The sequence below is a fragment of the Harmonia axyridis genome, chromosome 2, assembly GCF_914767665.1.
Source record: "Harmonia axyridis chromosome 2, icHarAxyr1.1, whole genome shotgun sequence".
Lineage (NCBI taxonomy): Eukaryota > Metazoa > Arthropoda > Insecta > Coleoptera > Coccinellidae > Harmonia > Harmonia axyridis.
Genome location: NC_059502.1, coordinates 8456876 through 8482772, shown reverse-complemented (window position 1 = coordinate 8482772; position 25897 = coordinate 8456876). Strand labels below are relative to the sequence as shown.

General features: G+C 38.2%; 1 protein-coding gene across 2 annotated transcripts in view; it reads right to left on the bottom strand.

The window, feature by feature from the left end:
- The window catches only part of LOC123672918 (LIM/homeobox protein Lhx9-like), a 211747-nt gene that overhangs the window by 20533 nt on the left and 165317 nt on the right, over positions 1 to 25897 (bottom strand). For both annotated transcript variants that reach the window (XM_045607268.1, XM_045607267.1), the window contains exons 3-4: positions 13704 to 14146; positions 3054 to 3268 (exon numbers count right to left, since the gene is read on the bottom strand). In XM_045607268.1, the coding sequence (XP_045463224.1) occupies positions 3054 to 3268; positions 13704 to 14146 (658 nt within the window). The remainder of the gene's footprint in view (positions 1 to 3053; positions 3269 to 13703; positions 14147 to 25897) is intronic.

Genomic DNA, 25897 nt, shown 5'->3' with positions numbered 1-25897 from the left:
ATATAATGGTTCTGTGCGGAATACGTATCGCGCACTACGTCCATTTTATTTTGTTTAGCGATGAAGCGCACTTCTGGTTGAATGGCTACGTCAACAAACAAAACTGCCGCATTTGGATTGGAGCTTATTCTCAAGTGTATGTCGAAACACCGTTACATCCAGAAAAACTGACTGTTTGGTGCGCTTTATAGGCTGGTGGAATCATTGATCTGTACTTCTTCAAAAACGATGATGGCCAGAACGTTACAGTCAATGATGATTGGTATAGAGCAATGATTACTAACTTTTTCATTCCTGAATTGAACAACCATGAAGTCCAGAAGCTGTGGTTCCAACAAGACGGCGCAACATGTCACACAGCTCGTGCCACAATCGATTTATTGAAAGACACGTTTGGTGACCGCCTTATTTCACGTTTTGGACCTGTGAATTGGCCTCCTAGATCTTGTGATTTAACACCGCTAGACTACCTTCTGTGGGGCTATGTAAAGTCATTGGTCTATGCGGATAAGCCACCAACCCTTGACCATTTGAAAGACAACATTCGCCGTGTTATTGCCGATATACGGCCACAAATGTTGGAAAAAGTCATCGAAAATTGGCCGTCCAGATTGGACTACATCCGAGCCAGGTGGCGGTCATATGCCAGAAATCATATTTGAAATGTAATGCCACAAACTTATCTTGCGGATAAATAAAATTTATGTCAATCGAATAATTCATCGTTGTCTTATTGCAATTTAAAGTTTTATAGCTCTTAAAAACATCCTTGACTTGGGCTTGACTTGAATTCAAGTCAAGCTCAAGCCAAGTAGTTTGAAAATCAAGCCAAGCCGTTAATCCCTAGCCATAATGTTTGCTGTTCGAATCTCGATTTCCGGTTTCAGATTCAATAGAAAGAGAAAGAAAGCAAAAAAAAAGGATGCTCTGGATAACACTTTCTCCTTACGTGATGGGTTCTGCTAGTTCACTCATACCGCATGCTGCATTAATGAACTCCAAATAAAGCTCAAATAAAACGAACTTTTGCCATTTCATTCAATGTGTTTTCCCCAAATAAAATCGAACCTACTAATTTGGACACACCCTGTCTAACTCACATCTCCGTTTCCTCACAAACCTCAGACATATCCTGAAAAATCACCGGCGCGTCCAACAAGACAACCTAACCTTATTCCCGACATTTGTCATTACGAAAATTCCTGGCAAGTAATTTATCACCGCCTCTCACATCCAAAGCCCACTCGACCTCTTTTTTTCCTCTCGCACGCGTTATTTCCCGCTCTTTGAACCTGCGAAACCAGAGGCGTGCGCGACGTACCGACGACGTTAATCAAACGGGAAGCGTCGCGTTCCGACAGACAGACAGACGGACCAGAAGAGTGCACCTGGTGGGTTTCGCTTCGAATGATAAATCTGCGAGACGCCGGTAACCCGATGTCGTACCGATGCATCGCGGCGCATTTGAACTCTGTCTTAGTTTGCTGAAAACATATCGGTTTATCTAGTAGGCTGCTAATTGTCCGGAACGTCTTGCGGATGGCGTGACGTCGCGGTTGACGACGGTGCGCCAAAATAGCTCGGGTTCAAGTTACAGGGTGATTCCAAATCAGCAGTAACAGTTTTCAATTTAACAGGCACCCTTGTCCGATTTTCTGAGGTCTTTCGCACTAATCAGTTGTGAATTATTTAGGAGAATCTAGTATTTTGGGCATTCTCAAAATCGGTGCCAGGCAGCTAATAGTCAACAACTCTGAAATTGTCTACATTTCGTATGATATTCGAAGATTTCCAAAATGAATTATTAGCACAAATTTTTTTCTACGGAAGACATGTATCAAATTTTTAATATGAAATGATTCATTTTGAATTCTTTCATATCCTATCTAAAAATAATAGCAGCCTCCTTCAACCGTTATCGACTTTTATACGTCTGAGCCCTTTTAGTCCCTATTGGCAAAAACACTAGTTCAACAACAATGTTCAAAGGCCTTTATTGAAGCTAAGTTTGTACTTCCAACGCATTGACCATAGACCGATAGGTGTCAGTGAGGAAAAGACCAATATAAGGCAGCAGTCCGGCAATGGGAGTTGAATAACAGGATAACCTATTGGACAAACACTCCTGGAATTACTCTGGCCAAGAAATTCGTGATGATTTCACCTACCTATGCCAGAAAGCTCTTGAAGCTGTCACGAGCCGAGCTTCGGGTGATGGTGGGACTGCTGACGGGACAGTGTCGGTAGAAACATCATTTGTACCCTACTGGAAAGCCAGCAGATGAGATTTGCAAGCTCTGCGGATCAAAATCAGAAACAGGTGAACACATGGTATACTAGTGTCCAGAGCTGGCTGGCCTAAGAACCATTCATATAAGGTAATGGCAAAGGCCTATAAGGAGGTTGCCAGTCCATGAATGAGTAGGGTAGAGAACAAAACATCGACCCCAGTTCGAATAATGCAAAAAAAAACTTGGTTTCAGACTACAGGAAGGATGCATAAGAACTTTCCATCTGAGCTCTCAGAGCTTCTGAAGCTCAATCAAAGATGTGTGTGGCCTGAGGATATCCTAATGAAACATGATGTATCTCCTATTCACCAATGGTCAGCATTCGTTTAGAAGTTAACAGTAGAGTCCAAAATTGAGCATTTAACCATAGGGAAGCAACTCATAGTAGAGTATTCCCCACCAATTTCACAAAACACACAGCAACACCTTCCTCGTCTTCAATCCTGGCTTGGTCAAGGTCTGGGTCTGTAAAATATGACGAATTTCGTCCTTTGAAACTTCTATACTCGATGAACCTTAGTCGACAATTAAAACGATCAAGCGCAATACTACAAAAAAAGTGTAAGTAGTATACATTCATACCTTTACAACACCCTATCCTATGATCCGATGTGGCCAATAACGAAGGAGATATACTTAGTTGAAAAAACGAAATTAGTCTTTCCCCAATCTATTACTACAACTGAGAAATATAAGGAGGTTCAGGAAACGATTTTCAACAACAACTCGATCAAAAAATTGCATAAGAAAACTATATCTTACCTGAAGTACCCTTTTAGGAAGACCAGTCTTTTGTGATAGTTGTTTAAGATCCTTCGCGTCGGGATTATGATTTATCGCGAAGTAGGACTTCATCGTCCTCAACTGATGGTGCTTGAAGGACGTCCTCATCCTCTTCGTCCTTTGACTCGACCCGTGCATGCCTGGAGTGCCTGGAGACCTTCCAAAAGACATGTCCAGGTAGTCGGAGTTCAGATCTGGAAGAAATATAACGTTTTAGCAGATACAGAATGTTATTGATTTACAGGACAAAAGATAATGCTGCCAGTGGGTTTATTTTCCATGAATTCGATCCTATTACTACTTTAAATCTTTAACAATCAAAATATTTTGTTTTGCTGATTCAGGTGGAATAAAAGAAACCTAACCAGTTGATCTAGATAGTCTGCAGATTAATCTTGCCGGTGTATCTACCTATGTTACTACAGATAGGGATTCAAGACTTGGCTTGAGATTGACTTGATTTCAATTCAATTGCGGGTTTTTGTAACTGTAACAGCAGCTCTGGAAAATTGTCTTCAACAGGAGCTGAAGATGGTGGCGTTGAGAAAAAATCCTCGGCTATTTTTACCAAGTTCGGAGAGATATTTCTGAAACTACCAAAATATACCAATAATTTTCATAGAAATGTGTGAAAACTACTAGTAAAGCCACACTGGCGAATGCTTCAGTCTCTCGGTGCTTGAGGAATCCCCTTATTTAGTCTATGCGTGTACGAGATTGCAGAAATATATGCCTTGCGACGCGTGCATATCAAGCTCAAGTAATATCAAGTAGCTTGATATCGAGTCAATCAATAAATATCTTGAATCAAGTCCAGTCAAGCTCAAGTATGTAATTTTTCTCGAGCTTGATTTTCAATTGAAGTAGTTAAAATATCCAGCTACTTGGCGTGATGAATCACTAACTACAGAAATAGCTATTTCAAAGATCTGCCTAGCATCTGGTTCAATGTTTCTTGAATTCTATATAACTATGATCATGAAACTGAATCGATACTCAGAAACCCAATTTGAATCTCAATATAACTCTTGTAAAGCGTCTGGAAATGCATTGCCTGGAATAAGCTGTTAAGCAAACATAATATTAAGACTTCTCCATTTCCATATACGGCTCTTGACGAGAAGACGAAGATGTGCTGACTAATAAAATACTCCAGCTCAGTACTTCCTCCTTTAATAAAGCAGTAAATAGGAACGAGCGAGGCGCTAAACTCGTAAAAGAAATTGAAAAAGATCTACCCAGATTAAATTGATTAGGCGGTAATGGCATTTGTTCTTAAACAGCAGTAAAAAAGATAATAAACCCCGTACCGTAAGGTACCAGAACCCGCGAACCTGAGGCTATTAATTTTGCGTCAGCTCTGCTTGCCTCGTAAATACAATATTTTATATTCCACTTTGGTTTTACGGCGATCTCGAGAGTATTTTCCGAATGAAAAAACTCCGCATTACGCCACGTTGTAAAGTAGGAGATAATTGTTATCTTTGACCAGAAAACGATGGTTGTTTGCGGAATCATCAGGTGATCCATCCAGGCAATAGCCAGAGGGATGACATGGAAGGCAGGTTTTCCTGACTCTTCATGGTTTTTAGTCTGGATACATGTGAAAGTGTGGAACATTTAAAACCTACCAAAAACTTAGAAGTACTAAAAAATAAAACTGTTGAACCAAATAGGAGATTGTCGTTGCACTCAACTAAATTACAACCATCAGTGGAGACAATAGTTTTGTTGATACTTTAAGCAAAATCATATATGGTATTTTCCGCTGTAACCAAATCAAGAAGTTGACTATAGAGAAAAAGCAGAATAATGTAAGAACTAAGAAATGATGCTTCAATTGCTTATATTCGGCCCATTCCATCTCTCATTGTAAGTCTAAAAGATTATTAACTTTTCTTTGTTCAACAAGGTGGTATCAATATTCTACTGAATATCAAACATGGCTTGAAGATTAGCATTTATAAATGTTATAATTCATTCATTTCAGTAGCGCCATCAAGTCAGCTACAATGTTGTAGACATTATTTTACTGCAAACCAAACAAATTTTAATATTATGTGGCGGCTTCTCATAAAGCTCCACATAACAACAATAAACACAGCACTCGGTGGCCTAGAGGTTAAGAGTGTAGACTCTCTCACAGAGATGCAACAAGGTGCCGGGTTCGAGTACCGGCGGCTCCCGAATAAATTCCCCAAGCGTCTGTGACACGGCACACACAAATATACCAAAAAGCTCCCATATATCTGCAATATCCAACGAAACTCTAGACGCCCATTCCCATGACGTGTAATACGTGCTCCTTGGTCTGCCGCGGTATAGCGGACCTGGATAGGCGGCATTCACCGTCCGCACGATGCCGTGAGGTGCAGCTCTCATTAGGCGGCAATCACCCGGCTGCACCGATGACATCTTAACACGCATAAGTTTCGTTCCTCCGTCACTGGGGAGGGAGTCTTGTGGCGGCTTCTCATAAAGCTCCACATAGCAACAATTAACACAGCAGTCGGTGGCCTAGAGGTTAAGAGTGTAGACTCTTTCACCGAGATGCAACAAGGTGCCGGGTTCGAGTCCCGGCGGCTCCCGAATAAATTCCCCAAGCGTCTGTGACACGGCACACACAAATATACCAAAGTCACACTGATGAGTCCGGTGTGTGTGTCAGGGACGAAACGCATAAGTAGACATATGTGAAATCCTACAATTACTTTCCAAATGTCTCAAATTGATGAAAACCATGTGTATTCTCTAGATCTGGTCCTCGGTGATTACTAGGGTTTTGCAGACCTGAAGAGAATGTTTCTATAGAAGAGGTATTGAAAAGTTAGAGGAGCGTTTGAATACTCCTGAAGGCGACTATGTTGACGAATAAAATGGAGTTTTTGAAAAGAAATATGTTTTTCTGGTTAGGTCTGGGAAGTATTGAGCGAAGTGCTAAATGCTCTTCTACGCAAAGTCAGTCTTCATCAAGCAGTATCATAAACCATTGGATGAACTAACCAGATCAACAATCAATTTGGAAAATGTCAATAATTGTCTTTATTCTATAAATCTTTTGAACAAACCTTTCTAAGTACTCTTATTATTTTTAATTTTTTTCTTGTTTTTTTATTTTATTGTTTTCGATTTCATCGTATTTTTCTCTTAGCGTCGTTTAACTGTATTTGTACGTGAAAAAAAACTTCACATTAACGGAGTCGACATTTCTAGACTTTCGTAGACAAAATCCTCATAAGGTTGATACGATTGTTCAGTCGATCGATCATTTCAACGAATTAAATTAATTTCGGATCTCGCCATTCCAGACCGGACGATTTCAAGGCACTCTTGACGCGATAAGAGGCAAATAAACAAATTATCCGGGTCGAGTGGACCAGTCGAAAGGTTTTCGAGAACCCGAAATGCCCCTTTGTTGTTTTACGCATCGTCAACAGATAAAGGCAGGTCGTAAACAGGGACAACAAAGGGTTTATGCGATCTGCGGGAAATGGTTCCCACAGAACGTGCCGTGTGTGGAAATACCTGGCGCTGAGGAGAGACCCTCCAGATTACGAGTGCTCGGGCGGCGTGTGTCCCCGCTGCAAGCGCGCGTTGGTTCCTGTGGGAATCAGAACGTTAGGATGGGGGCTTTCCAGGTTTTGTCGAGTTAGAGTCAGAACTAGCTACATAAAATAATAAAAAAATTGAGTGACACCGGCATGTTCATAACGTAACGGTCATCCATCCAGGTACTGGACCCGCACTACGCTGCTTGTGTTTTCGAAATTGGGGAAAAGCTTTATAATTCGATTTCTGGATTGAATTTTATACTAACATTTCTCAAAACATGTAATCCACATCTTTTGAAATATTATCGACACGACATGCAAAAACTGAAGGCGTTTCGTTTCTCGCAAATGAAAGTTACAAAAAATATAAAACTAGTAATAGAATAAATTGAGAAAAAGAAGAGACGGTCATCCACAGAAGCGTGTTGTTACATTCTTATAAATGTAATCTTTTTCATATTTATTGCTTTCATGTTCTCCGAAAGTAAAGGTAGAATTTTAATTTGTATATTAGTATTGCTCACAATAAGCATACAATATTTAACTCATCAAATAATATATGTGAAGTCAATATACAAAAATATAATTTCATATAAGAAAATATAAAAATAGATAAATTAATACGAATTGGAGGATATTTATGTACAATCAAGAAAATAAATAATAGCCACGCATATATGTAGTAGTATTATGTATATGACAAATTGACAATTCGAAAAAAGTGAATCAAACGTAGACGTTTTTGTGTGAGTTTTCAAAATAACAACATCTACCGTCTTAGTAACAGAAACCTTAGGTAATCGAGAAAGCTGGATCATGCAAAAAATTACGTTCAGAAGCAGATCTCACGGATTCTTAATGTTCCAGTACAGAAAACAATTCCTTCTCAACATCGTAGAAGACCGCGCCACATTAACATTTAATGCCGCAAAATGGCAAATTCGTTCTCCACATCACCACCAATTAACGTCATTTAAAGACAACAGTTGTCGGGTTCCGTTAATTTATTAACAAGATAGCGATTACTTCAAATGAACAATAAAAGTCGCTCTTGTCATGTTTTCAGAGAACGTATCGGAATCATCCGTCCAATTTTTTTTTGTTAGCGCAACCTCAGACACGAACGTCTTACGTATACACAGCAAACAGGAAATTTCATACCGCTATCACACGAAATAATAATATATTAAATTTTAATTACTTTATTAAGTATGCGGACCGTGTTGGATCCTCGGCATCTCGAAAACATGGAATACGTCGAGAAAAAAACTCGTTATATTTTCTCATACGTGTCCTTGCGCCATAAAAGCAGAGCGTACTGCCTCTATTTTAATTTATTCCCAGTGTACTGTCAAAGTGTGTTTTATTTATATCGTTGCAGATCGGAGTCATGTCAGAAATGTTGATTAAAAATGGAAATTCGACTTGTAATAAGTCTCGTTCGGATCATGAACTACTTACTACAGATGCGTCGACTTTTTCGTCGGTAACTGTAGTTGTGAGAAAGTAATTAGTAACTTGAAATTGATGTAACTATCAAGATTAAACGTACCACTGGGTTACCTCAGAGTAATGAACATAGATAGAGGGAGCATATTATGTCATTTTCAGTCAGCAAATTTTGTCCCAAACATGAACTATCAAATTTGACATGTAGCGCACGGAAATGAAAACATATCAGTGATACGATATTTCACTCAATTCGCGAGTTTCTCCACAAAGAACGCACTTCTTATGTCCCATAGTGAATCAATGTTTCATAATAACTCAGAATATATTGAAATAAATACCTAAATATATTAGAAATTCAGAAAACAAATTTCAAGCGCGCCAAACGACGTGAAACAACCGATGACACTAGGGGAGCAAAAGTTGCCAAACCTTGGATTTCAGCAGGTAGATACAGAAAATAATAAATATTCTGCTTATTATAAATTCGACAATTAGGAAAAATATTCGATTCCTAATATCCAATTTTGGATATTTAATTGAAAATCACTCAAATAAATATATTTCATTCAATACATTCATAACGATATAGTAAAATTGTGGATTTGAAAAAATATATGGCGTGTTAACATGAAAACATTACACACACAGGTCTTTTAGCTACTTATGCGTTGTTAACAAGCAGAAATCCTAGAAGTCTGTATGATTGTCTCGAAAGGGTCACAAAGGCATTACACCGAACCGTCGAGTTAAGCTACTTTACTTGTAATCACATATGCAAAAAAAACTCTTTGCTGACCTGGAAAAGCTATAATCCCATAAAGTATCTAGCTAGAGGCAACAATGAGATTATGATATGTGTGAAAACATAGAATCGAAGGCAATGAGAAAGCCGATTAACTTCCAAAAAGGGCAGCGAAGTTAACACCCGCTGGATAAGAATCCTTCTGTGGGATTGGAAAAAATGTTTCAGGCGACAATTTAGAGATAGGAACTCGCTTCGGTCGAATACGCCCTTATATCTGTAAGTGAATGAATTCATTACACTGCTGACGGTATCAGTACCTTTTGTACCGCATGGGTATGTCGACAGATGAAATTTACAGTTTTAGAAGTGATCAGTCTAAAAACTACAGTCAGAGCAATCCTACAGAACCAGAGTAGTGTTCTGTAAAGGCTTTATTGCCGTATAATCCCTCATGTGTTATTTACGGCTCCGCCGTGTTTTCAAATTGAATAACATTGAATAAAAATCAGAGTCGGCTCTATTTTTTCAATCAACAGACCTTCAGTTCGTAATGATTCTATGATATACCCAATTCCATGGCGCGATCTACGTTTTTTACCATTAAATCACCGATAACCAGTGTTTCAAATATAATAACGGACCAAGAACTCTTCCCTGCGTAACACCACTCCGTCAATCCATCCAAAACTCGAATAACTCTCAATAAACCTAAACGCGTCAGCGCCCGATGACACCATCAATTCCCGAGCACGAAATCCTCTCTCTAAACCCTACCAAATCCACCTGTCAACCAAACAGGGATCAGCTCGCGCCCCGTCAAAAGAAAAACAAACACGCAACTCCCAGAGCGCAAACGGGACAATAATAAATCGTCTCGGTATCAAATTGCCCGGCGAAAAAACGGGCAATCGCAAGAGCGGCGGGGCGGGAGGGGAAGCGGGAACAATGCGGGACGCCCCCCTTAATCCCCTCGCGAGGGGGATTAGCGAAAGCGGATCAAGGAAGCGGCGACCGGCCGGTCGCTGTGCGGCACAATTAATTTGCCGTCAATCGGATCCGGGCCTGTTCAAACAGGCCTAAGCCGTGTTTATGTCGCCGGGATATGGAGTGGGGGAAGGTCCCTGAAGATGGTTATTGGCTGGTGGCGTTTCGATTTATGTTCTATAGGACAGGCCGGAGAGTTGATGCTCTTAATCAACCGAGGAAAAAAATTGTGATATTCTTTTTGCAGTAAAAGTTGTAAAACATAATAATTAAGAAAACGGGAGTTTTTCAGAGCTCGTTCATTCCTGCGGCAACTACGCCCTTGGAGATCGCATATACTTGGATGTAAAATCATTGCAATTAAAAGTTCAGCTATCTGCATAGCTATCATTTAAGAATGTATCATCTCTTGACGTTAGACAAGTAAAAACTATAACAATATTAAAAATGGAACAAAACATGCATCAACAACTTATTGAAATTGTTAAATTACACTAAAAAAATGCTGCAAATTTTGCATCATAACTAAACCACTTTTGGAGCGTCGTGAAGCACTTTCTGGGCCGGCAATTGTGAAACTGGTGGAAAAACCAAAGGTGTTGGGACTAACTAGTGATGTAAAGAATCGAAACCGTGTGCGTCGATCAAGAACAACTGAGATAATTGCAGCTGTAACCTGTAGTGTTGACTAAAACCAAGATTTGTCGATTCCTAGTTGATCTTGGGAACAAGGCCATAACTAATGATTCTTTAAGACCGTAATTGGAAGGTGTTGATGTGGACAACGTTTATTTACATGACGGCGGTACGTGCCACGCAAGCAACGAAAAGATCACAATTTTGCGAGAAGGTGGTGTTATTTGACGAAAAGATGATCAGAATTGGCTACCGAGATTTTGTTATTTAACACCTTTAGACTTTTTTCTTTCGGACCACGTGATAAAAATGGTCTATGACAATGCTGTACAATCGATTCAAGACCTTAAATATGGCATATTCATGAAGTTATCGTGGACATACAGCCGCACATGTGCGAAGTGGCCATGGAAAATTTCATGAAAGGTGCTGCAACCGTAGCCGTGACGGCCATTTGGCTGATAAAGTTTTTCATAGTCAATGGCATATCTTCCTTTTTACAATGAAATAATTACCAATTGATTTCTCTCAAAACAAACTCGTTTTTTTCAATATCAAAATGAAACGTCTTTTTAGAAAACCTTATACATTGGTTTCTTCCCATATTTTTTCTGTTTTTTCTGTGGTTCTGTTGACGATATCCACAGGAAATTTTACACGTAGCTTGAAATTGTTATTCTTTTTAATCAAATCTCCACAAAATATCAACCCAATCGGATTTGTAATTACGGAAATATTTGGTATATTTTTTCAATATTCCACTAGAATTTTCTATGGTTCTGATGAAGTGATCAGCTCAGAATTTTGTACGGAGCTCGATATTATTGTTTCATATCAAAACCCATATTAATATAGTATTTTTCTGATAATCTTCATGAGTTTTTCATGGTTCTGGCCACGCGATCACCATGATGAACTTTTGTACAAATCTTAAAATTGATTGATAGAGCAATCAGCAGACGAGCTCTTGAAAATCAAATAACGCGATATTAAAAACACTCGCAAGATTAAATGATTTGAATTTTTATCATATGACACTATGTCATCGCTTACCGTAGTATCAGATGATGTAGTGGACCAAGAACTTTTCCCTGCATTACACCACTCAGTTGATCCTTCCGAAAGTTGAATAACTCTTAATAAAGAGTGACATTGAGCCGAAAGTGATCAGAAGACGAGCGCTCAAAACCAACAAGTACCTTCGTATTCAAAACTCTCAGCATGATTACATAATTTTTATCATACGGTCCCAGGAATAATCAATTATAATGACTGAAACTGCATTTTAACGATACACTAAAAATCAACAAGTTCTGACTCAATGATATAATACTCAACGCTATGAATCTGTCCCCTAAACATTTTCAGGCTAACCAACAAGGATACCAATCAACTCAATTTGTCTTTTCCTCAGGTGGACAATTAAAAAACTAAGATTCCCCCAACATTACAACATAGTCATTTACGATCGCCTTTTACGAGACATAATCCAGCGATAATTTAGATGCGTTTTGTTTACTCTCAACTTTATTATTTTCGAGGGTCGTAAAAATCGAAGATTTCTGGGAAAAACGGTATGGCAACACTTCCGAAAAATGCCCTCGCATGACTGATATATGGCGGGTCCATCTGGCTTTACGGCCGAAGATGCGTGGTTTTATGAAGTGCAAAAAATCTCCCGAAGACGGACTGACACTTAACAAGTTCATTTTATGGGGGTGCCATGTTGTGATCGGCGACCGGTAAGGTCTTAAGGTATAGATTATGGGCAATCGGATGTTGAAGTGCATTGTTTTTTTTTAAAGATCGATCTTTGTCGGGGTGTTGATTGTTAGGAGGTTTACAATGTATTGTGTCTTGCGAATAGGGTTTGATGTTGATGTTCATTATTTATGATAATCAACCTTTTGGAATCGTTTGAGGAAGATTTTGATGTGATGCTGAAGACAGTACGGATCTTGGATTTTTACAAGAGGAGGCAAAATCTGAGAAAAGCACCCTTATTATCATTATAATTTCAGCATTTCCAGCCAAAGATAAGCTCATTTAATACAATGAGGTCAGGACAGGAAAGAAGAAAACACAGTTGTTGCAGCAAGACCTAAAACAAAACATCATCCAGAGATGCCAATCGTATCTGGCACCCAGATTTTATTTTCGATTCCCTTCAGAATTGAAGACCATAAATACCTTCAAGCTCTTCAAATATAAACTTAGGAAGTGGTTGGCTGGAACAACAACATTATCCCTGATCCAGTTAAGAAATACTTTGAAATAAGTGTGAAATACATTGAGAAATACATGTGAATTGTTGTGAAATACAATGTGCTGGTAAATCAAGGAATTATGCTTTGTACTAAGCAAATGCACGATTATTTATGACTAAAGATTCATCAAGCCAAGTAGCTTGACATTTCAACCAACTAGTTGACTTGAAAATCAAGCTCGTGAAAAATAACATACTTGAGCTTGACTTAACTTGATTTCAGATATTTATTGCTAGACTTGATATCAAGCTACTTGATATTACTTGAGCTTGATGGACGAATCGCACGACATATATTTCTGCTATCTCGTACGCGCTTAGACTGAATAAGGAGAATCCTCGAGCGCCCACAGAATGAAACGTTCACCAGTGTGACTTTATTTGTAGTTTCCTTACATTTCTATGAAATCTATTGGTAGATTTTGGTAGTTTCAGAAATATCTTTTCAAACTTGGCCAAAATGGCCAAGGATTTTTTATCAACGCCAGCATCTTCAGCTCCTGTTGAAAGACAATTTTTCAGAGCTGCTCTTACAGTTACTAAAACCCGCAATAGGTTCGGCTACAAATCTATAAGATGCCTCATGTGTCTCAGATCCTGAATGGAAAATTATGATATCAAACAATGCCTGGAGGTTTCTCAATATTAAGAAACTTCATTTGTTTTCGTATTTTTCATTTTGGTATGATTTATAGTAATTTAATTTATGTTTCTATTCAAAAATGTTGATAGTTTTGGTTCTTTTATACAATAAGATTAATAACTTAAAGTGTCTCTGCATGTTCCTTTTCATTCCATCATTTTTGTTATCGATGTGACACTACACAATAAAACTGATATAATCAAATAGCTTGATAAGATTCAAGTACTTGATAAATAAATACTTGACTCGATTTGAGATTGAAAAACTACTACTTGACTTGAAATCAAGTCAAACTCAAGCCAAGTAGCTTGAAAATCAAGCCAAGCCGTGAATTCCTACAAACAACCCTTACCTAAGCTCGCCGTCATACCCTCCAGGTCCTTCGGCTTCCTCTTCCTCGGCCTCCCCTTCTGCCTCGGCGTCGTTGGCGCCCCGTTGAAGAAGGGCACCTTCGGCGGGCCGCCGTCAACCCCCGGCTGCGGGGGCAGAGGGGCGTGGTGGTGGAAGTCTGGCGAGGGGAAGGGTGCAGGATAGAGGTGGTGGGGCGGCATCCCACCCCCAGGATACATGGCTCCCGGGGAGGGTAGGGGCAGTTCGGTGACGGGCATCTCGAAGTGGAGGCGGCAGAGCACCGCCCCTTCGCGCATGCCGAAATGGTCACCCTTGGTTAGGGGTTGGTTGCAGACGGCGCAGGAGAAGCAGTGCACGTGGAACACCAGGTCTCTGGCACGCATCACCAGCTCGGAGGAGAGGATGGTGGTATGGCATTTGGAGCAGCGCTTCATGCCGAACAGCCTGTAAATGAAAGAAAAATGAGGGGTCATTCAACTTAAATTTTTCGTTTCAAAATGATATCTCCAATGTTCAAAAGTTTAGAAATCGTAAATTCTACTTTTTCTTGTATGTAGGTTAGTGATTCTTTGCTCGACCGGGAGATGACGTTGTGGGTTGCACATTTCTCGGAAAATCGAAACCGCCTAGTATATAAACCCAAGCGTTCTACGATAAAGTCACCACGCATTTGACAGGTATCACTTAGTACCAAATTGATGCTTTCAGTGTACTGTATCTATTTTAGCACCAATTTGTATTCATCAGGTTGACAATGGTTGTTGAGCAACCATTTTCAAAAGTGTATATTTCAGTTTTGTTTCAATCAAATTATTTTCAATATTCTTCCTGCAGCTAAATCTTTCCGAATCCGATAAAAATGCAATTGAGGTTCTTCTAACAATAGGATCGACTTCTATCATTTTTGATCATTAAAATGTTGCAATCTTTAGCGTTTCTTGGAAAAAATCAAAACCTTGAACGCTTTATTCATCAATAGTTCAATTTGTGTTTAAACCTAACACTGAAGTCTTTAACGTTTCTCTTACACTCAATGACTTCAATCTTTAAGGGACCCCTATAAGTATAAATTGTTTTTTATTAAAAATAATAAACCTGAATATATCCAAAGTGAACTAGAACCATAATATTTCTCAAAAAAGCCAGCGTTACTATTTATACGACGTCGAAATACCTACCATATCGCTATAAGCCAGGCAATACAGGAAACTCACGCGTTCTTCACATATTAAAACCATAATAATCGACTTCAATCTCGAGAAATCCCTGATTCCGATTGACAGGCTGCCCACAATGTGCAGTTAAGTCGAGGAATTATGCGTTCTACTATGCAAATTCGCGTTTATTTATGACAGTGTACCGGTGGAATGTGTCAATGAGTATTTGCACTAAATTAGACACCGAACGACTTCATACTGGCACTCGATGGAGCAAGTTACGATCGGCGTTTACCTACTTCGTATACACGAAACGATTAATAACTTTCGTTTTGTGCTGTTTTCCAGGGCTTTTGTTTCGAAATCAGGACTGGATTCCACCCAAGAAGCGTCGAGATAAGCGGTATTTCTAGATTTATACAAGACGTCAAGTTTGAAATCTTTCTTGGTTGAGTGGAGAAAAGTTCCAGAATAGCATTGATTTACGTTCAGAAGATTTTATGCAATCGTTCAGAAACTATTGAATACCTAAAGAATCCTGATCCAGTTGAGAAATACGTGAGAAATACCTTGAAATAAGTGTGAAATACATGATACAGTTAAGAAATACATAATAAATACCTTGAAATAAGTGTGAAATGCATTGAGAAATACATGTGAAATGTTGAGAAATACAATGTGCTGTTGAATCGAGAAAATTATGCGTTCTACTCTGCGAATTCGCGTTTATTTATGACACTTAGGGATTCATCAAGCCAAGAAGCTTGGCATTTTAACCAACTACTCGACTTGAAAAACAAGCTTGTGAAAAATTACATACTTGACCTTGGCTTGATTTGATTTTAGATATTTATTGCTTGACTTGATATCAAGCTACTCTATATTACGCGTCGCACGGCATATATTTTTGCAATCTTGTGCGCGCTTAGACTGAATAAGGGGATTCCTCGAACGCCGAGAGACTGAAGCATTCACCAGTGTGACTTTATTAGTTTTCTCATATTTCTATGGAATCTATTGGTAGATTTTGTTAGTTTCAGAAATATCTTTCCAAACTTGGCCAAAATGACCAAGGATTTTCTATCAACGCCAGCATCTTGAGCTCCTGTTGAAAGACAATTTTCCAGAGCTGCTCTTACAGTTACGAAAATTTGCAATAGGTTAGGCGACAAATTTATAAGATGCCTCATGTATCTTAGATCCTTGATGGAAAACATGAAATTAAACAAGGTCTGAAGTTTTCTCAATATAGAAAACCTACTCATTATTATGTTTTATTCTGTTATGATTTATGGAAGTTCAATATATATTCCTATTTCAAAAAAGTTGATATTTTCGGTTCTTTTATACAATAAGTTTAATAATTAAGAGTGATTTTTGCGAGGTTCCTTCTCATTTCACCATTTTTTAATTGGTGAGACACTACACAATAAAACTGCTAAAAATCAAATAGCTCAAATATGATTCAAGTACTTGATAAATAAATACTTGACTTAACTCGAGATTGAAAAACTACTACTTTATTTGAAATCAAGTCATGCTCAAGCCAAGTAGTTTGAAAATCAAGCCAAGCCGTGAATACCTTCTTATGATTGGCGTATACCCATTTTGTATGTTGGTATGTAATTTTCGTTTTGTGCTATTTTCCAGGGCTTTTGTTTCGAAATTATGAATTCCACCCAAGAAGCATCGAGATAAGCAGTATTTCTAGATTAAATTACAAGGCAACGAAAATATCTAAAAAATTGGACCCATAGTAGTGTTTGCAGACACAATCTTGTCTTCCATTAGTTGGTAAGTTATCGTAAACTGAATCATTGAATTTTTGTTATTTTCAGTTTCGTCTGCTTTCAATTCTCCAATTAATATATCAAAAACCTTCTTAGTATCAACAACAAAAAAAAAAGAACGATCAAACTAATTCCTTCCATGCTCGCCCGTATCGTAAAACTGGCAGACCCATAAAATCGCCCATTCGATATAGTCGTTAAACATATCGAAATCAACCCGGGCTGTTCCATTTCAATTTCGAAATTTATGCCGTTCGGACATACAGATAGCATCAGGCCGACCCTGCGCTCCAAATGAAGGCCCTGGGCCGGCCCGAGAAATCTATTTCTATGCTAACTATCCCGGGTTTTTGTACTCATTTCCATATTAATTCGAAATTATATCGAGCACAGCGATCGGGGTAATCGGAAACGTTTAGCAGTAAATTATTCGGATACAATTTTACCGCTCGCTTCGATAATTTACAATGGAATCGCATTTGAATATATCCACCACCAGTGAGAGTGCTATCTGCGGCTTTGTTGCCACAAAGAAGCGACCTGTTGTTGATTCTGAATCGAGTAAAATAAGAGAATTGTTTTATGGAACAAACCATCAGGACAATGAGACAATTTGACAGTATTTCCTCTTATAACAGGCTAATTGAAAAGTCCCAGGTCCACCATAGTAAAACACATTTTTTTTGGCAAAATTCGATTTTATTAGTCAACGAAGTTGCCTTCGAGGGTGATACAGCGATTATAGTGATCTTCCAACTTTTCGATACCATTTTTGTAGTACGATTTGTCTTCCGCTTCAAACTAGGCTTCAGTTTCGGCGATTACTTCTTCATTGGCGCTAAATTTCTTTCCAGCGAGCATTCTTTAGGTCTGAGAACAGGAAAAAGTCGCTGGGGGCCAGATCTGGCGGATACGGTGGATATAGAAGCAATTCGAAGCCCAATTCATGCAAATTTGCTATTGTTTTTATTCATTTGTGACACGACGCATTGTCTTGATGAAACAGCATCTTTTTTTCTTCAAATGGGGTCGTTTTTTAACGATTTAATCCTTTAAACGATCCAATAACGCTATATAATAATCGCTGTTGATGGTCTGACCCTTTTGGAGTTAATCAATGAATATTATACCTTGCGCATCCCAGAATACCTTGCCAACTGACTGTTGTGTTTTTCCTCGCTTTGTATTCGCTTCATTGTGTGCAGTCCACTCAGCTGACTGTCGATTGGACTCTAGAGTGAAATGATGGAGCCATGTTCCATCCATTGTTACATATCGACGCGAAAATTCAGGTTTATTGCACTTGAACAGCTTCAAACACTGCTCAGAATCATTAACACATTGTTGCTTTTGATCGATTGTGAGCTCGCGCGGCGCACATTTTGCTCACAGCTTTCTCATGTACAAATATTCGTGAATGATATGATGTACACGTTCAGATTATATCTTCACAATCTCTATCAACTTCACTTTACGGTCATTCAAAATTATCTAGTGAATCTTTTTAATTTTTTCGTCGGTGACAGGCTCTTTTGGGCGTCCACTACGTTCGCCGTCTTCGGTGCTCATTTCACCACTTTAAACTTAGCATACCAATCAATGATGGTTGATTTTCCTGGTGCAGACCCTGGATACTCTTCATCAAGCCAAGATTTTGCTCTAACTGTATTATTTCCCTTCAAAAAGCAATATTTCATCAGGACACGATAATCCTTTTTCCATCTTTTTTCAAATAACAAAAGTAACTTCACTCACAACGCAATATCTCACAAACTTAATGGTCGGACTGCTGTCAAATTTTGACACGTATCCTTTAAAGGTTGGTACTTACTAAAAATCATATGGACATAATACTAGCACCGCCACCTGTGCATCACACCGGGGACTTTTCAATTGGCCTAATATTTGCAAAATGATTGCACGGCAAGATCACGGTATTCGAGCAAACTGATTTGGAGTATATTTTGCTTATTTCTTCCTCTTAAGATATTCTTCACCTCTTCCTTTCATTCAGTTCAATGGAAATTGTAGCCTTGGAAACACCCTAACGCCATGATATTTTTCTCAATGACTTCCAAATCATATTCCTGATGATAGTTATTTTGCTCAGTATTCGTTCAACAGTCTAGATCTAGGCCCTAAAAGACCAGAGTGGTCTTCACATTTTTTCCATAATATGTTTATATTTGCTCATAGAAGTAAGTAATCTGTTATGTTTCTTTTCAGCGTCAATTCTATTGAAAGATTCTGCATATGACTTTTCATAAGTATATACTCTCGTTAAATCGTCCAAATATCGACAACGCGCAACGCCTTCCGATACATTGAACAGCATATTGACGTCCACAAACCCTACGCATTCAAAAACAACTTTCAACTGAATTAAATAGTTTTATTTGTGATGACACGAATAGTATACTCGACTCAATATACCCATATCGTCCAAAAATCACGGGAAACATCGAAAAACCAAAACCAGTTCGTCTTTCTCACCCTCCGGAAGGGTGGAACTACCCAACAAAGCGTAAAATAGAATACGTGTCCGACATTTCGCAGAGTGGCCGCAAAAAAAAACACAATGGAGCGGCGAAAGAGAAACACACACAAACGAAAATAATACGCAACATTACGTATACAGCGGTGTGTAAATGCCGAGCGAGTGTAACAATGGCTAAAAAACAACCTATAGGGGTATTATTTTGTGCGCTATCCACGGGTGATCCCGGACCCCCGCAGGTTCCTAAACAGCCGCAGAAACCCCTCGAGAAGCGAGGCCCAGGGTGGTTGTAACGACGGTTAGATGTGATACAGATGTAAAGCTCCAACTGCTCTCTCTTGTATCCGTTTTCTTGAGATGCGTGGTCAATGGTTTACCGCAGACCTCGTTGTGGGCGTGCTGGTGGTATCGGATTACGCTGAGGATTGACAATTTTCGGAAGTGGTAGGTGTGGTGGACATAACGGACCGGTGAAATTTGATATGTTGGGGATATTGAGGAGAAAGAAGCGCCAGCAGCGGTTTTAGCACCTTTCCCCAACGGTTTACGATCAATGGATGGATTGTCAATTGATAGGGTAGTCATATGTGAAAAAGGCGGAAAATTGTGTTAAATAACGGATGATGAAAAAAAAAACTATGTGACACAAACCAAAAATCCACTCAAATCTAGAATGAAATGACATGAAAAAAATTTGGTGATTTTTCTATGGGACATTTTCTGCTAAGGAGCATTCAGTCAGGAAACAACACCGACAAAATGCTGTTCAAAAAGATAGTTTACATCGAAAAAATATAGACAATATAAATATTCAAACCGATACTTCTACCTCTAATAATAAAAATATTATCAAGAATAAATTATCACGATTTTCATCTTGGGTGACCCTCTTCTACAGTTATTGACAAATAATGAAGAGGATCACTCAACATAAAAGTGTTAAATATCGCAAAAAGGAAACAGGTATGTATCCTTGCAGAACACGTGAGAAATAGAATGGACTCTGAGTCAGTCAGAATAGAAGTGTGAGAATAACATGAGAAAGAAGTGTCAATTAATCAATTATATAAAATTAGCCCAATCCATGCTTCGTAACAATTGCACCAATCTCATTTTTGAATAAGTAATGTTCCTAGTTACACCAAAACAATAAAAACCGCATAAAATTGTGATACGTTGAGGATGGATAGGCTTCTCAACAATAATTCTTGAATTTTCGAACCCCAAATACGACAATTCTGCTCATTAACGTAGCCTCCAAAGAGAAAATGGGCGTCACTTGGATGATTTTTCTATGAAGATGGTGATCAGCTTGAATTCTTGTGTTGACCGACCCTTAGAAGCCTTAAGACCGAAGTCTTTATGTTAAATAGGGTGTAATGTCTTTTGTGGAATAGCTATTTCCAAGATCGAAGAGAAATCAACAAATCTGAGTTTTCGTCCACACTACAGGCTACAGCAACAGCATGTTCTCAGTTGTTCTTGGGCGTCGCATACGGTTTAAATTCTTCACAACACTAACTTGACTCAATGCCAATAGCTCAAATTTTTTCACCGGTTTGACTATTGCCGCCCGAGAAAGTACTTCACAACGACCCAAAGTGCTTTTGTTTTGAAAACTGTGACTGCAGAATTAACTACGAAACTAACAGTTGCCTATTCCAAATAAAACCTCTCATTGAAAAACTCTTTATGATACCCTCAGAGTAATAAACATAGATAGAGGAGCATATGTCATTTTCAGTAGGCAAATTTTGTCCCCAACATGAACTATCAAATTTGACATGAAGCGCGCGGAAATTGAACATATCAGTGATACGATATTTCACTCAATTCGCTAGTTTCTCCACACAGAATGCACTTGATATGTCCCATAGTGAATCAACGTTTCATGTTGAAATATTGAAATAAATACCTAAATATATCAGATATTCAGAAAACAAACTTCAAGCGCGCCAAACGACGTGAAACAACCGATGACACTAGGAGAGCAAAACTTGCCAAACCTTGGATTTCAGCAGGTAGATACAGAAAACAATAAATATTCTGCTTATTATAAATTTGACAATTAGGAAAAATATCGGATTCCGAATATTCAAATTTGCATATTTAATCGGGAATCACTCAAATAAATATATTTCAATCAATATAATATACATTCATGATGATATACTAAAATTGTGGATTTGAAAATATATCACAATCCGACAACGTAATCAAACCATGTTGGAGACATGTAAAAATTGCGTATACTTCCTCTATCTATGTTCATTACTCTATAATGAGCTCCTTTCCTAACAACATTGTGGGGTTGCTGTCAAAGGAAATCGTAAAAGTGATCAAAATTAGTGGGGGTATTTGGGAATATTTGTTGAAAAAACATTTATTGAAGAATTAAAGATTTCTCAGGTAATATACAGATTCTAGTCAGTATCCGATCAGGTAATTATTTGAAAATATATATAAACAGGTTTTTTTTCCAATGAATTCTTCTTTGCTTTCGAAATTCAAACCAAACCCCAAGACTTGGTATACAATATCAGGATTTTAAATGATTTCAAACATGCTGTGACAAGGGCTAAAAAACACGCCATTGTGTAAAATATGCACCGTTCTTCGGATAGAGACTGTTGACGTCTGCATCCAACAATCTCCAACCGCAAAAACAAATGGTTCAACTCTCGGTTCAACTCAACCGTACATAAGGATCGGATCAACGTAGCATACACAGACACACAATAGCGACCATATTTGACATTTATTGGAGTTGAGCATCCTCACATGAAATGATCCCATTGACGGGGTCAGGATGTTATACTAACCCCCTTGTTAATTCAACCACCACTTTTCGAGGCCGCTGATCACGAATAAAGGTGAGCATACCGGAGATGACAACTAAATATGTGGGTATTATTGAAAGGAAAATTGTTATGTTTGTGTGCCTGTTCAGTGTTTGTTTTCAAAATATGTGTAGCAGTCTGCCCGGCGAAACAAAACAAGGACGTAGTGTATAGGGTGGGGGTTTTCTGTGTATCATTTCGGCGTTTTCTTTTACGGAGAGCGGAATAATAACGTAATCGAATAATAAATACGATTATGTTGAATGGCCCTCGATATGATCGATTGTTTAGGTAACGGTTTTGTGGAAGGGTTGTTTGGGAGAATGGTGGTGAATTTTGATGGGGTGTTTTGTGGTGTTGCTTCTAGGTAATGTGTATTAAATTTGTTGGTGGCTAACTAGATTTTTTTCTGCCATAATTTCATTTCAATACCAAAAAGTCTAGTTTATGTTGCGTTCACGCTTTTTTTTATATAAAATCAACATTGGCATTTTCAGCCTTTGACAAGACTTTTTGTATGATATTTCCATGTGAAAATTCATAAGAATTAAATGTTTGTTCGGAAAATTATACAATGCATATATTTATCCTTCAATAAAAATTAATTTTTTTCCATCTCAAAAAAATTAATTAATAAGGATAAAAAATAGTGATAACCTCAAATGAATCGATTGTATTTAGCGTGAAATGAAGCGTAGATACTGATTAATTACTTACTCATCGCTGAAACCGTATATACCAAGTTTTAGGTGAGGCTTAAAAATGTAATTGTATATCCAGATGCGAAGGATATTAAATTGAAATGGTAATTTTTCAGAAACGCTCTGAAACTCGAGAACCAATCAAGATTTCTATGATCTGATTTCTGATATCTAATTATTTCGAAAAAAGGAATCACCGAAGATTTTTTTCTCTGAGTCTTATAGTTTTTTAGATGCTCTCAGTGAGCATCGAATTTGTCATACTCTGTACAATGTCTCACATTGCACAATGACAAAATAACAATAAGTAAACGCCAACGTGTCTCTTACCGAAAGCTGGCCAAAACAAAGTCAATAGTGTTCGTCACTATAATAGTGTGCTCGATATAAGAGAATGACAAAAAATTGGAAAATTCCACGGGCGACTTCTTCAATTATAGCGTGAATTCTGATTTAAACGAATTTCAACGAATTTCTCGGCTCAAAATTCGAAAATTGGCTACATTGTGACGGAATGATCTACATGTCATTTAACAAACGTGTGACAACGATGTTTTCATCATCAGAAACTAAAAGGTACTGTACTTTTCAGTTTCTCAACTCATCTTTATGAAAAGCAGCCAAATATGAAACAGTTCCGCTAGAGAAAGGAGCCAGTAAAACCCGAATTCAAGATGTTATCAATGCACCTGGTTCATAAATTTGCCAACAATCTTAAAAATAGTCTATTACACACTGAGTGCCGATGTACATTATCGATAAAAGTAATAAATCAACGTAAGCTCTCCATTAATAAGAAAAAACCGCCAAAAAACAATAAAAATTATCACAGAAAATGCACTGAATTGAATAACAAAGATTTTCCTGACTTAAATTGGCTGGAAATAATTACCTTTTTTATCTTCTACCATTCGATATAAATACATAGATAACTTTTTATTATTTTCATTCTGGTCATGTCCGTAGGTGATCACGTTTATTGCCACGGTTATCAAATCGGAGTGAGTTTATAAATTCGGTCTAGTTAATATCAGATCTGATCAAAGAAGGCCCTGTCAGCGCTGAAACATTTTTCTTACGATGAGAGTCCACTCAACGTCGTTTGGGCAACGTACAACATAAAACTTGAGCTAAATTTACTTTAACGTATCATAAACTCTGGCTCGTAAATTTTATAGCCAACTGAAGTATGTTTAATTGTGGTCTAGTAAAAGTCCACGTGACATGGGAACAAGCGATCTGGACAAGTTGTCGTATTCTTGATGAATGGCCGTCTCATCTCTGCGTCTTTCATAACATCGGAAATTTCACAGGGTGATTTATTATTTCCATGCCAGGCTCGTTTCCTCTGTTTATAACTCAGGAGGATTTTCAGGACGAGGAAGAGGAAAAGGTTTATTGGCCAATCATACAATTGTAAACTACAAAATTCGAAGTATGTGATTAAGAAGGATCCAAGGATCTCTTCATTTTTGATGAAGTTTTTTGTCAATGGAGTTTGCAGATGGTTCGCCCGTTTTTCGCAGAGAGGCTGTAAAAAATACCAAAGTGTAAGAAGGACGGCATTTTCATCGTTAATCGAATGATTCATCTTTGAATGTACTCATTTTCTTAATAAAAACAATTAAACCTATTTTTGAGAAAGCCTTCATTTTTTTATTTTGCCAAATACTTGAGTACTGCAAATTAGAAACTTGAATTACCAACCTTCAAACGATACGTGTCAGAATTTGAAAGAATTTCGTGTGCTGATAAAATATTGCTTTTTGAAGGGAAAAAACATTTGAAGCGAGATATTGGCTTGGTGAAGAGCTTCCTGGGTCTGCATCAGGAAAATCAACCATAATTGATTAGTATGCTAAGTTTAAACATGGTGAAACCGAAACTGAAGACGGCGAACGCAGTGGATGCCCAAAAACGACGAAAAAATCAAAAAAGTTCACAAAATAATTTCGAATAATCGTAGAGTGAAGTTGATCTAGATAGCAGACAGTGTGAAGATATAATCTGAACGTGTACCTACATCATATCATTCACGAATATTTGTACACGAGAAAGCTATGTGCAAAATGGGTACCGCGCGAGCTCACAATTGATCAAAAGCAACAACGTGTTAATGATTCTGAGCAGTGTTTGAAGCTGTTTAATTGCAATAAACCTGATTTTTTGCGTCGATATGGATGAAACATGGCTCCATCATTTCACTCCGGAGTTTAATCGACAGTCAGCTGAGTGGACTGCACACGATGAACCGAATCCAAAGCGAGGAAAAACACAACAGTCAGCTGGCAAGATTATGGCATGAGTATTTTGGGTTGCGCAAGGTATAATATTCATTGATTACCTCCAAAAGGGTCAGACCATCAACAGCGATTATTATATAGCGTTATTGGATCGTTCAAAGGATGAAATCGTTAAAAACAGCCAAATTTGAAGGAAAAAAGTGCTGTTTCAATCAATCAATGAATACAATTGCAAAATTGAATTGGGCTTCGAATTGCTTCTGCATCCACCGTATTCGCCAGATCTGGCCCCCAGCGACTTTTTCCTGTTCTCGGACCTCAAAAGAATGCTCGCTGGAAAGAAATTTAGCGCAAATGAAGAAGTAATCGCTAAAACTGAGGCCTATTTTGAGGCGGAAGAGAAATCGTACTACAAAAACGGTATCGAAAAGTTGGAAGATACCTATAATCGCTGTATCGCCCTCGAAGGCAACTAGATTGAATAATATTATTTATCTCATGCAGTTTGAAATCTGGATAATGTGTATCGAAAGGATCAATATTTGGGCGCGACAATCTTAAGATTTCGGTCATTGAAAAAAAATTGTTGATTTGCCGAGTTGGCGGGATCCGGTAAGATCCTAACCGAAATTGCTGCGACGTTAAGAACTTTTTCGGCGTCTTGACGAATTCCGTATAATCGAGACTGAATGGCCCACTCAATTATCATCGCTACCATACCCAAATTACCTTCGTGGGACGCCAAACATATGGCACCGTCGAGTTTCTTGGAAGCTGCAGGAAAAAGTATGTTCCAACTCCTTTTACTGAGTCGTTAATCCTTATTTCACGGGAATTTTCGGAAGATAGCAGTATGTGATGCGACATATGGTTTGAATCGAGCGAAATCAAGAACACAATTTTTTTTTTTTGATGGTCGTCACGCTAGATTTTGCTTTAAAACCAAGACAGTCTAAAATATAGAAAC